General features: G+C 46.1%; 1 protein-coding gene across 1 annotated transcript in view; it reads right to left on the minus strand.

The window, feature by feature from the left end:
* LOC147729621 (uncharacterized) overlaps positions 1 to 12,096 on the minus strand; it is a 259,655-nt gene that overhangs the window by 190,977 nt on the left and 56,582 nt on the right. Inside the window, exon 8 of the mRNA XM_086954017.1 lies at positions 1,780 to 2,919. Within this exon, the coding sequence (XP_086810143.1) occupies positions 1,780 to 2,919 (1,140 nt within the window). The remainder of the gene's footprint in view (positions 1 to 1,779; positions 2,920 to 12,096) is intronic.

Raw genomic sequence — 12,096 nt, forward strand, 5'->3', positions numbered from 1 at the left:
TTCAGGTGTTGCTCGAGGGTGATATGGTTTGTTTTTGGGACACAAAACTGCTCCTGCTCGCCTCATCTGTTAAAATATCATGCCCCTTGTGCTCTGCACCCTCCAAAATATGTACTTCCAATAGAGTAGACAGAAAAATGAATATTTTTTCCCCTCTTTGAAATATATGACAATACATGAGTGGGCAAATAATGCGATACCAGCCATTTCTAAGATGGATTACTGAAATTGTCCCCCAAGAAAAGTGCCCTCAATTTTTCTACCCTACTCATAATTTTCAGCAATTTTTCTACTTCCACTTTCTTCATTCCTTCCAATATTAATAATAATAATAGGGGGTTTTGTAAAGCGCTTGGTGACGCACAGCGCTGTGGAGCGAGTGCTTGCAGGCAAACTGCAGGGGGGCAGAACCTGTTACCGGGTGAATAGTATTGTTTTTAACTTGGCTCTAAAGATTGGTTCGGATGGCTAGAGACGCAACGCCGCAGGAAGTTTATTCCAGCTCAACGCAGCCAGATGCCTGAAAGATCTTCCACCCATCCTTGTTTTAGACACCTTGGGCATGGACAGACGCCCCAAGCCGGAAGATCTAAGAGAACGGGAAGGCTCGTATTGTGTCAGCAGTCCCTGCAATGGAAGGGGTGCCCTACCATTGACGATTCGATGGCAAGTGCAGAGTGCTTTAAATTCCACCCTGCTTCTTACCGGGAGCCAGTGCAGGGTCTGGAGAGCCGCTTTAGAGGCAGCCCTTCTGGGTAGTCTGAGCACCAATCGGGCAGCAGCGTTCTGCAAGACCTGCAGGCGGCTCAGATTCTTCTCTAAGGTCCCTAAATAGAGAAGGTTGCCATAGTCCATCTTAGATGTGACTAGTGCATGCACTAGCGTTTGGCGTGCTTTGACGGGTAGAAATTTCAGCACCTTCCTAAGGCTCTTGAGAGTCCCGAAGCAGGATCCAACCACCCGATTGATCTGGGGGCCAAAGGTCAGATTGGAATCAAACCAGATGCCCAAATTCCTCGCCTCCTGGCAGGGGGTAGGTGTTGGTCCCAGGCATGGCGGCCACCATGCCGACGTCCACGCCGCCTGGCCACCCCCTACGACCAGCACCTCAGTCTTGCCTCCATTGAGCTTGAGGCAGTTGGCGGACATCCAGACTGCAAGATCTTGCATGCACGATCTGAAGATGTCCGCCGCAAGACTGGGCGCACGTGACAGGGAGATGACCAGCTGTGTGTCGTCGGCATAAGACACCATGCGCAGGCCGTGACTCTCCACTATAGTGGCTACCAGAGCCACGTAGAGATTGAAGAGAGTTGGACTCAGGGAGGAGCCCTGCGGCACCCCCTGGTCCAAAGCTACACGCTCCGAATAGAAGTCACCCTGCCTGACTTGAAAGCCTCGGCCAGATAGGAATGATTGGATCCGTTTCAGCGCTGCGCCTCTCACCCCTCCTTTACTCAGACACTGTAGCAAGATGGAGTGTGCCACAGTGTCGAACGCAGCGCTGAGATCCAAAAGTATCAAGGCCATAGTTTGACCCTTGTCTGCACCCTGCCTGATGGTTTCAGTTGCCATAAGGAGAGCTGACTCTGTGGAGTGACGTGGCCGAAACCCAAATTGGGTGGGATGAAGAAGATTGGTCTTCTCCACAAAGTGCATTAACTGCATATTGGCCAACTTTTCCGCCACTTTGGAAAAATAAGGTAGCAGGGAAATGGGACGCAGATTGTCCAGCTTCTCAGGGCTTATGTTGGGCTTCTTGCGGAGTGGGAGCACCACAGCCTGTTTCCAGTCCTCTGGCACAGAGCTGGACCAGAAGGAGACATCCAGCAGATGCCTGATGTAGGGTTCGAGTGTCATCAGGCTGTCCCCCAACCGCTTAGGAGAGGCTGGGTCCCGAGGGGAACCTGACTTCTCTGATCTGCATATTTTAATTAGATCTTCTGATGAGGGGGTAATAAAGTCGAGAAGCAGGTTTTGTCCAGCTTCCTCTCCCGCTGGTACTGCTGATACTTCCGCGACTGAGGGTGGGACAGGGAAGGCAGAGTAGATCTTGGACACTTTATCCCCAAAATAGTTAGCAATACGATTGCAGGTGGCTACCGAGTACTCTTCCCCTCCTGTCGAGGCTTTAGGGATGGACAGGGATTTGTATACGCTGAACAGTTCCTTAGCTGAGTTCTCTGCACCCAGGATTTTGTCAGCATAATATGCAGCTTTCTCTATCCGGATCTTATTGTGATAAACCCGTCTATTGACGAGATATCTCTCTTTCAACTGGTTATCGTAGGCCACTCTCCACTGTCTTTCTGCACGTTTACGTTCCCTCTTGGCACAGCGCAACGCCTCGTTGAACCAAGGTGCAGTTCTTTGTCTACGGGCCCCCTCCTTTGACCGACCTAATGGGGCCGTGCAATTCAGGGCAGCCGTGATACGGTCATTGAGCAGTTTGTTTGCCGTATCCGCATTTTCACCTCCCGGGGGCCCCTCTGCGGTGAGAGCCTTATTAAACTCTGGCAGGGAGAACCTAGCCCATTTACGCCTGGGGTAGTTGAGGGGGGTGGGGTCCGTGGCTTTATGTTTAGGAAGGAAGATTGAAAATGGTACAAGGAAATGATCGGTCCAGGGCAGGGGCACCGGGGAAGCAACCAAGACTTCCTCCCAGTTGGCGAATATTGGATCTAACAAGTGTCCATGTTGGTGTGTTGGAAGCTGCCCCTTTAGCTCTAACTGTAGGGTCTGAAGTTCTAGACGGAACTCCATTGCTCCTTTGTCGGACAAATCTTCTAGGTGCGTGTTTAAGTCTCCGAGTAACAGAAACTTGTCTCTCCTTATCGCATTCTCTACATTGCGTTTTCTTTCCTTTCTTCCATCTCTTTCCATATCTGCATTCTTCTTGCCTTCCTTCTTTTTCGATATCTACAGATTTGCCAATTTTTTTTTCCCTCTATTATGATTTCTTTTTCACCAAGTTCCCATGTTTGGCTCATTGCCAGCTGTAATCCCTACCAAACACGTGTACCATCCTATTGTATTGTTATTGCATTTGTATAGCGCTTACTACCCCTGACGAGGCGTCGAAGTGCTTTTTCGGCGAGTAGCACGCTACTCCGGGATCCATAGAGGATTAGTGTTGATTTGGTATGGTGAAACATGCAGGTAAATTCAAGAGTTGGATAGGTTAGTCAGTTATTTGGATTCGGAAGGATAGGAGAAGGATAAAAGAGGAAAAAATGTTTGTATTTATATAGCACTTGTGTATGAAAGTGGCTCTATATATACTGGACCAAAGTTAGGTACAGTGTGTTTAGAGTCCCCAGTCTCCAGAGGTATGGCAGAGGTTAAAGTTAGATATAACCTTACTCTCTAAAGTGGTAGCTTGTTCGAGCAGTAAGGCAGTCTCAAAGGAAAGTGTAAAGCATTTGTTGTACACATTCAGTCAGCAAATGGTCTCACACACTCAAGAACTGAACTCTAGGCCAAATGTTTTATATCAACAGATATAGTTGTTTTATTTTAGAACCAACAGGTATCAAAATATACTTTTCTCAATATGAGTGACTTTAGGTAATTACTTTGCAAATAGGCAATATACTTTGTAAGTACAATAGCTACAGTGGTGGCAATAGGCAGCACAATTCCAAACACAATTGAACATTGAGCTCAAGGGTTTTTTCTAGATAAATGCAACTGATTACTTTTTGACCGTGGTTGTATCCATGCACAAAACGTGTTTCATTTCGTGCATCGTAAAGTGATAAAAACACCTCTCTTAGTGACACACCCAGACATTCATCTGTCATACACACTCATACATACATTTCATGAGACCTAACTGGGCCCCATGGATTCGGAGGGGTTCGGTATCCTAGCAGCTCTGGTGAGAAAACGGGAGAAATTGGATTTTGTAAATAGCAGAGTATCGGGTCGATTAGCGATGGTAAACTGACCCGTTGGATGGCCATCGTTTCCCCGATTTGACTTACTTGTGCACTGGATACCTCCCGCTTATAGGCACCTACTTGTGTCCCTCCGGTCCGGATGTTATCGGACCGAGGGTTTCTGGTCTGTTTTAAAGGAAGTTCCCGATCCCGGTTTGCTGACGCATCCGTGACTACGCTCATTGGGAAACTAGAGCGTATAGTTCAGCATCTAAGCTCGCGGGTGGCGGCCATCTTGAGTGTGACGCTTCCTTGTTCGTAATTTCAAGTGCTCATGAATAGTATTAAACTGCATTATTTACGCCCCAGAATCAATTTTAGGTGTTCCAGATGGTATATACTACAATGTCAGACATTTCTTTTTTACAATTTTTTTTTTTTTTTAAATGTTTCTTGAAAAAGGTATGTAGATGATCCAAATTGGATTTTGTTCTACCCTCTTGATTAATGGCAGTATATTTAAATAATTCTCGAGGCAATCGACCCCAGTGTGTGTTGGTTGTTATCTATAAAAATTAGCAAGGCTCTTAGGAATCTGGAAACAGAGACCATTTGTTTAACAATGAGGTGCTGTCAGACAGTTCTGGTGATTGGACCCTCTAGGAAAAGAAGGGTTTGTGCTAAGAGAGAGGTCAATCTTAATTATTTTTTCGTTAAAAAAGTTGGTGAAGTTGTCGCATTGGTTTTTAGAGGGCACTGAAACGGATTTGATGGGTTTGGATGTTGACTTCTGATGATGTTGAAGAGCTATTTGGAGCGTTTTTTAGCGTTTTCAAGAGCGGAGCAGAAGAAGGAAGATTTTTTATCCTTGATGAGATTGTTGTAGTTTCTGCGAACCAACTTGAGTTGTTCGCGGTGAAGAGAGGATGGGTTGGACCTCCAGGGTCTTTCAAGGGATCTGAGAAGTCTTCTTTCGTCATTTATGTCTGTGGTGAACCATGATCTCGATGGAATGTTTCTGTTTTTTTTTAGTTTCAGGGGTGCCAGGCGATCGAGGGTGTTCGTCATGTTAGAGTAGTAGAGAGAGGTCAGGTCAGTGGTTGAGAGGTGCTCCGTTGAGTTCGGGAGGAGAGTGTTTCGTTCATCTTCTAGGATGGTCTGAGGGATTTGGGCAATATTCCTTATCCATTTGGGCGGAGCTTGTTTTAAGAGTCGGGAAGGCGCTGGTTGGTTGATGCGGAAAAGAATTAGGTGGTGGTCTGACCAGTCAACTGGAATGATGTAGTCGATGGTGATTGTGTGATTGTCCGCAATGATTGCGTCAAGTATCGCTCCTCTGTAGTGGGTTTCTTCAGAGCAGTGTTGTGTCAGGTCGTTTTCTATCAGGAGGTTGTTGAGGGATTGAATGAGCGGATTATTAGTGTCGTTCCATCTAATGTTGAGATCGCTCAGGATTATGTTATTGGCGTTGTTGAGGGCGCAAAGGGTGATTAGGTCAGATAGTTACATTTCAAATTCCTTTGAGTTGCCTGGAGGGTGGTAGAGGAGATGGCCGAGTGTTAGGCTCTTTACGTCAGATTTGATGCTAATAGAGAGGCATTCGAAGGAGCTGTATAGGTAGGGTGGGCTTTCCGTGATGTCGAGGTTGGTCTTGTGAATGATAGCTACACCTCCACCTCTCTGTTTGTGTCGGTCTTTGTGGGTGATTGAAAATCCTGGTGGAACAAGCATGTCCATGATGTGGGCTGATAAGGAGTTGAGCCAGGTTTCTGTGACGAAGGCTACATCGATGTCGTGTGAGAGGATGGATTCTGCTAATTCAGTTGCGTGTTTGGAGGCGGATCTGCTATTAATGAGCATACATCTGATGTTGGGTTGTTCACCGGGTGGCGTCTTGTTGGGATGGGCTCTGGTCAGCAGGGTTAGGTGCGTCGGGGGTCTAGGGAATCTGATGGGAGGATGTTCCCTGCCCACTCCTGTAATGACTTGGATAGAGGATTTGGGTGAAGAGAATAGTCTAATGGGAGTATGTTCCCTACCCACTCCTGTAATAACTTGAAAGGAGGATTTGGGTGATGGGAATAGTATAATTCGCAGAGATAAACGTTTAGTTAATTAAAAAAAATGTGTTCCTGCAGGTTCGGATCAGTATAAAAGTAACCTAAATTTGTTCTCCTTTTAGCTTTGTGCACATGTACCCACAGATTTCAAAGGGAGGAGAGTGTGTGCACATGACCCGATTGAATAGGACAGGGTACAACAATGCGCTGATTTGCATGGCCCTTTTATCACAAATTGCTGGAATTGCCAAACCCCGCCACTTATAGCTGCTCCTGGCCAAATCTTGGTTTGAGAGAAGCTAAATGTGAACATCTATGTGGGTACCAGCAACTAGAAGTACTGTAAGCAAGCAAACGGACCAAACTCCTTTTATGATTTGCTCGCAAGTTAACAGGGTCATAACTATCTTTTCCTCAGTAGTCATTTTCACCTAAAGAAACATAGCTACCATAGGCTGACCATATCTTTGGAAGCAAGGCATACATGTGGTTGGCCAAAGACTGGCCTGACTCCTGTTATGCTGCATATGTAGCTTCTGCCAACATACACTGTGTACCATCCCAAAGGAAAAAACGTGTTGGTTTTTACTAACAATTTTTAGCCAAGCTGCACAACATCCCGATGCTGTGCATCATGGCTAAAGTATAGAAAAAAACCTTATCACTTTATATGCAAGTGCACAACCCATGCACTATGCTTCAAAATCACTTTTTTTCTTTTTGGGTAACAAAATAAAAGTGAGGACGTTTTTATTTTAAGACGGCTGGGGGGAGAAGGGGATAAACTGGAGGCTGTAGCAACACAGGGCGGTAGGTGAAACTAAGGGCGTGGCCGAAGGCGTGGAAGCAGTTCAGTTCGTTTTTTATTTCGATAATTAAAAATCATCATAAAAATACATGGTAAACAGTGCATAAAATGTTATTAAATTAAATTACATTTCTGAACATTACGCCTATTTGAAAAAGATTAAAACATTGACTTGACACATTGTACATGGATTATGATTCAACGACAAAGTTCGTGCTAAGGTTAATTTCTTGTGTTTCTTAATCTAACAGCTATTTTTAGAAAACTTGAAATGGCGCACAGGGTATACGTATCATTTGCTTTTTGTAGAAACAACAGGGCTGCTTTCGCATGTCGTATTTTCTGGCTTTTAAGTATGTGGACCAGAAATCGACACCTAGGCAATTGATAAAATGGACATAAAAGTACAAAATGAAGGGTGTCCTGCGGAGACCTATTGTCGCAGCCGCAGGCACCCTTCTGCTCAATCGTTACAGTAAACCCCGAAGGATAGGCTAAAATATTAGGTAAAAGATTGAGCCTAAAACGACATATTAAAAATCTGTCCTGTTGATTATACATTAAAAACAGATAGGGTTCCATGCCCACCCCGTTGTCTACTAGGCTATGCGCTGTTACTGATCTCTTAAGTATCCTCGCTTATAGTCTGGCAGCTGCAAAGCTTTCTAATAACAGTTTCTTCACTGTCATTTTACAATTGTTTGTAATCAGCGCGTGATCAAGAAACAAATGAGACTGGTGAATAGTTGTCAGAGTAACATTAACATATTTCAACCAGGGGATTTGGAGTGCATTGTCCCTTAGCAGACAGTCGTTTGCAATTTCCCTGGTTAATTCAGCCTCTGTGTTGGTCCATATTCTAATCCAAGCAGTGATAGGCCTAATCTTCACCTCGTCCGAGATGTATCCCATCCCCAATTCTTGGTGTACAATGACTGAGGGGGTAGATTGTGGAATTTTGAGGATTCTACGGCAGAACTTGTCTTCTTCAATTTGTAGTTTTGTCGGGTCCTTGAATCCCCACACCTCAGCTCCATATACTGCTTTTGACGTGGTGATCAAACCATAGAGGGTCATTATTTGTTCAGGACACCACCGGCCAAGTCTATTCGCAAAACTTAAAATTGCCCCATTAGAGGATATAAGCTTTGAGCAATGTTCTTCCTCTAGCGCTTTAAAGTGCATGTCACTATCCAACAAAAGGCCCAAATAGGGAAAGGTGTTAACCGTTTCAAGAGTATGTGTCCCTATCTTGAACACTGGTTTCTTGGCTGGTTTTTTGCCGGCCACCATGACAAAAGACTTTTTTAGATTCACTGCAAGGTCCAGGTTTGCCATAAACTCCACGAAGCCGTTTACCAGGTGTTGTACACTCCTCGGTGTGCGGGCCAGCAACACCGCACCGTCCGCATACAAAAGTACTGGGATTTGCCGCGATCCTACTCTTGGGCAATCCTGGGCAAGGGAGATGAGGGAGCTTTCTAGTCCATTGATATATAACGAAAAAAGAAACGGAGCAAGGATGCAACCTTGCCTTACTCCTCCTAAGCAAGGGAAAGCTTCCGTGCGTCCCCCCTCTGGGCTAAATCTAGTCAAGTCAAGTCAAGTCATAAAATTTGTATAGCGCACTACATACCCAGAGGGTTTCAAGGCGCTTAGGAAGGGGAGGGGGATTATTTGTCAAATATCCACGTTTTAAGCTGCTTTCTGAACGCTAGGTGGTTCTGGGTGAGGCGAAGGTAGGCGGGGAGTGAGTTCCATGTTTTAGCAGCCAGGTATGAAAAGGATCTGCCTCCCATGGTGATCTTGTTGATGCGAGGTACAGTGGCGAAGGCTTGGCTGGAAGAGCGAAGTTGGCGGGAGGGGGTGTAGAAGGACAGTCGAGAGTTGAGGCAATCTGGTCCGATGTCGTAGAGTGATTTGTGTGCGTGGGTAAGCAGTCGGAAAGTGATCCTCTTATTGACGGGAAGCCAGTGGAGGTCTTTAAGGTGACCAGAGATGTGTTCGTTGCGTGGGATGTCTAATATCAACCTGGCTGAGGCATTTTGGATTCGTTGTAGTTTCTTCTGGAGTTTAGCGGTGGTACCTGCGTAAAGGGTGTTTCCGTAGTCCAGTCGGCTCGTGACTAGAGCGTGGGTGACTGTTTTCCTTGTTTCGGAGGGGATCCAGCAAAATGTTTTTCTGAGCATGCGAAGAATGTTAAAGCAGGAAGAGGAAACGGCGCTGACTTGTCTGTTCATTGAGAGTGAAGAATCCAGGATGACGCCAAGGTTCCGTGCGTGGTCTGTCGGGATGGGTGCTTTTCCGAGGGCTTCCGGCCACCAGGAGTCGTCCCATGCAGAGGGGGATGTACCTAAGATGAGGACTTCTGTTTTGTCTGAGTTCAGTTTCAGACGGCTTTGTTTCATCCATTCGGCGACTTCTTTCATTCCTTCGTGTAAGTTAGTTTTGGCGGTACTGGGGTCCTTGGTGAGAGAAAGGATCAGTTGAGTGTCATCCGCGTAAGAGATGATGTTGAGGTTGTGTTGGCGGGCGATGGCCGCGAGGGGGCTCATGTATACGTTGAAGAGGGTGGGACTGAGTGAGGATCCTTGAGGTACGCCGCAGATGACTTCAGAGGCCTCGGATTTGAATGGTGGGAGGCGGACTCTTTGGGTTCTTCCGCCGTAGTGTTCCAATGGAGCTCTTTTAGGATGTGATGAGCTCCACTTCCATGCCCATCGTGACCATCATCGCCCATAGTTTACTTCTGTTGACATTGTCGAATGCGGCTGCCAGGTCCATAAACCCCATATAAACAGTGCCCTTGCTGGCTTTGGTATATTTAGCAGTTAGCAGATATAGGTTTAAACACTGGTCGCTAGTTGATCTACCACATCTAAAACCATACTGAGTGTCCACTAGGGTGTGGTGTTCCTCGGGCCACTCTGTTAGCCGATTTAATATCACCCTCCCTAGAATTTTTGCTGAGACATCGATTAGAGAAATCGGCCTGTAGCATTTAGGATCTTCTCGGCTCCCTTTCTTAAAAATGGGTACTATCAGTGCGGTAGACCAGGAGTGTGGGAACAACTTGTATCGAACCAACGTGGGCGAGTTGATTTCTTAATGGGGCCTTTTGTTTCCAGCAATTTATCCGCTAGTTTTGTTAGGGATTCAAAAGAGGCTAATAGGTCTGAGTCTTTTACTTGGAGATCTAAACACTCCTCCACATATTTCCCGCCTTCCACTATTAGTGTTTTATAGAATTCCTGCGGTTTTATTTTTGTCCACTTAAGGCGCCTTCCTTGGGCTACAGGGTGCAACCTGCCCTCCCTTTTGTTGCTATTAGTTCTACGGCCCCCGTGGTTTAGATCTATGGTTAGTGGGTTGTGGTCACTAAAGGGGCTCCATTTTGTTATTACCTTCTTGACTTTGGACAGAGCAAAAGAAGAGATGATTATGTAGTCAATCGTTGAGGAGCAACCTCTACCTTTGAATGTAGGAACATATAAATCCTCCCTCTCCTGGGCTACCATGTCCAGAGTGTGGGCTAGTGAGTAGGTATCTAGCATAGTGGATAGTAACGTGCCCTCCTGTGTGTGCTCAAAATGCGACCCCTTTCATAGAGGGCAAGCATCCCAATCCACTTGTGTAGTGGAGATGTTTGGACAAAGGTGACAATTAAAGTCACCCAATAATACAATGATTGAACTCCCCCCTTTGCTTCTCTGTTCCGTCTCTTCCCTTAATCTATTGCTTAATTCCAGTAGTGCTACGTGTTCCCCTTGTGAGGGCCCTGGGTTGTAAAAGTTGAACAACTGTATTTTCTGCCCTCTACTTTTGTAACTGAGTGCCTGCAGGGTATGCGACGTCCATGATGTGACTGTCCATTTACCTTCTAGAGTTATGACAACATAAATGGATAACCCTCCTCTCGCTCTCCCTGCTCTGCTTTCCTGTGCTGGGACAGCAAAGCACTTGAAACCTTCTAGTTGGTACAGTTCCGGGTCCACTGCCCAGGTCTCTTGGAAGGCTAATATACTATAGCCCTGAAGTTCTTTTCTCCAATCTGGGTCTTCAAATTTACCCGCTATCCCTGCTATATTCCAAGAAATAACTCTTATATTGCCATCCCGGGCATCACTTTCAATTGGACCCTGGTGCGTGGACTAGCCTGTGACCCAATCCCCTCCCTTCTAGTATTAGGTTCAGAGCCCACTGAAACTTGCATTCTTAGTGCATTTCTTGGCTCCATAAGTGCCAGGTCCTTGGTCCTCCCCCTATTGTCTATGCCCACTTCAGCCCTGCATGTCAGCCCTAGTCATTCATTTCCATCTAGCGTGTAAAGGGGGGTAAATCTATTGGTCCACTGGGGGCCTACTGGGTGTGAGAGGTACTGTGCACTGCTATCTCTATGCCTTACCCAGTGGTCGTCCACAATCCTTCCTCCAGTCCCCTGTTTGGGGTTTGGGGGATAGGCAACCAGTTTTCTAGGGTAGAAAACACCTAATGGCATTGTCCTGATTGTACTCGTGGGGTTTCTATTGTGATTCTCCAGTATATACTGTACTAGGTTTGGATTCTTAAAATTTGCAATAACGCAGTTGCCTTCTCTATCTTTTTGTCTACTGCCCACCCAGATTACCCTTCTGACATGTAGGATTTCCCCCTCCTCTTCAGCGTGCAATGGTCTATGAAAGTTTAACCAATTAGCAATTTTCCCCTTCAGTTCCATCTGGGATTCTCTTTGCCCTATCCTGAGTTCAGGGACCCCTGTGAATATAACTGCAAACGGGCTAGCTTCCGGCGGGAGGTTGACATATGGAAGATGGGCTTGGTGTCTATCGTAGTGTTCAAAGTCATATTTACTGTAGGGAGGGGTCCTTGTGGCCTAGACACAGGGTTTCCCTGGCTTGGTGTTATGTCACCCCCAGTATCCTGCACTTTCCTTGCTTCCTTTTGACCCCCATTTGGTGATGTATTCGGTTCAGTATGTACCTGTGCGATGCTGCATTGGGCATTGCTCACGCAATTATTTATCTGTCGGGATTGTTGTGGTGGGGCAGTGGAGTCTAATCTGGAATTGACTGGTTGATTAGCGGTTTGTGTGTCCTTAGCCTTTCCCTCCTTTTGGATTTCATGTGTTATTTTATCCAGTCTACTAATCAAAGGTTTGATTTGATTAACTATGAAGGTTTCTAGGTGCTTTTGCAAATCTAGAACTATATCGTTCATCCAGCCTGGTGGAACAAAGTGGGCACTAGGTTCTGGAGTAGAGGGCACATCCTCCCTAACTCTTACTTTGCTACTCCTGGCAGGGAGCCTCCGGCGTCGACTTTGTATCTTTTTCGTCCCCCCTTTTCTA

Source organism: Lissotriton vulgaris, chromosome 2_1 (genome assembly GCF_964263255.1).
Source record: "Lissotriton vulgaris chromosome 2_1, aLisVul1.2, whole genome shotgun sequence".
NCBI lineage: Eukaryota > Metazoa > Chordata > Amphibia > Caudata > Salamandridae > Lissotriton > Lissotriton vulgaris.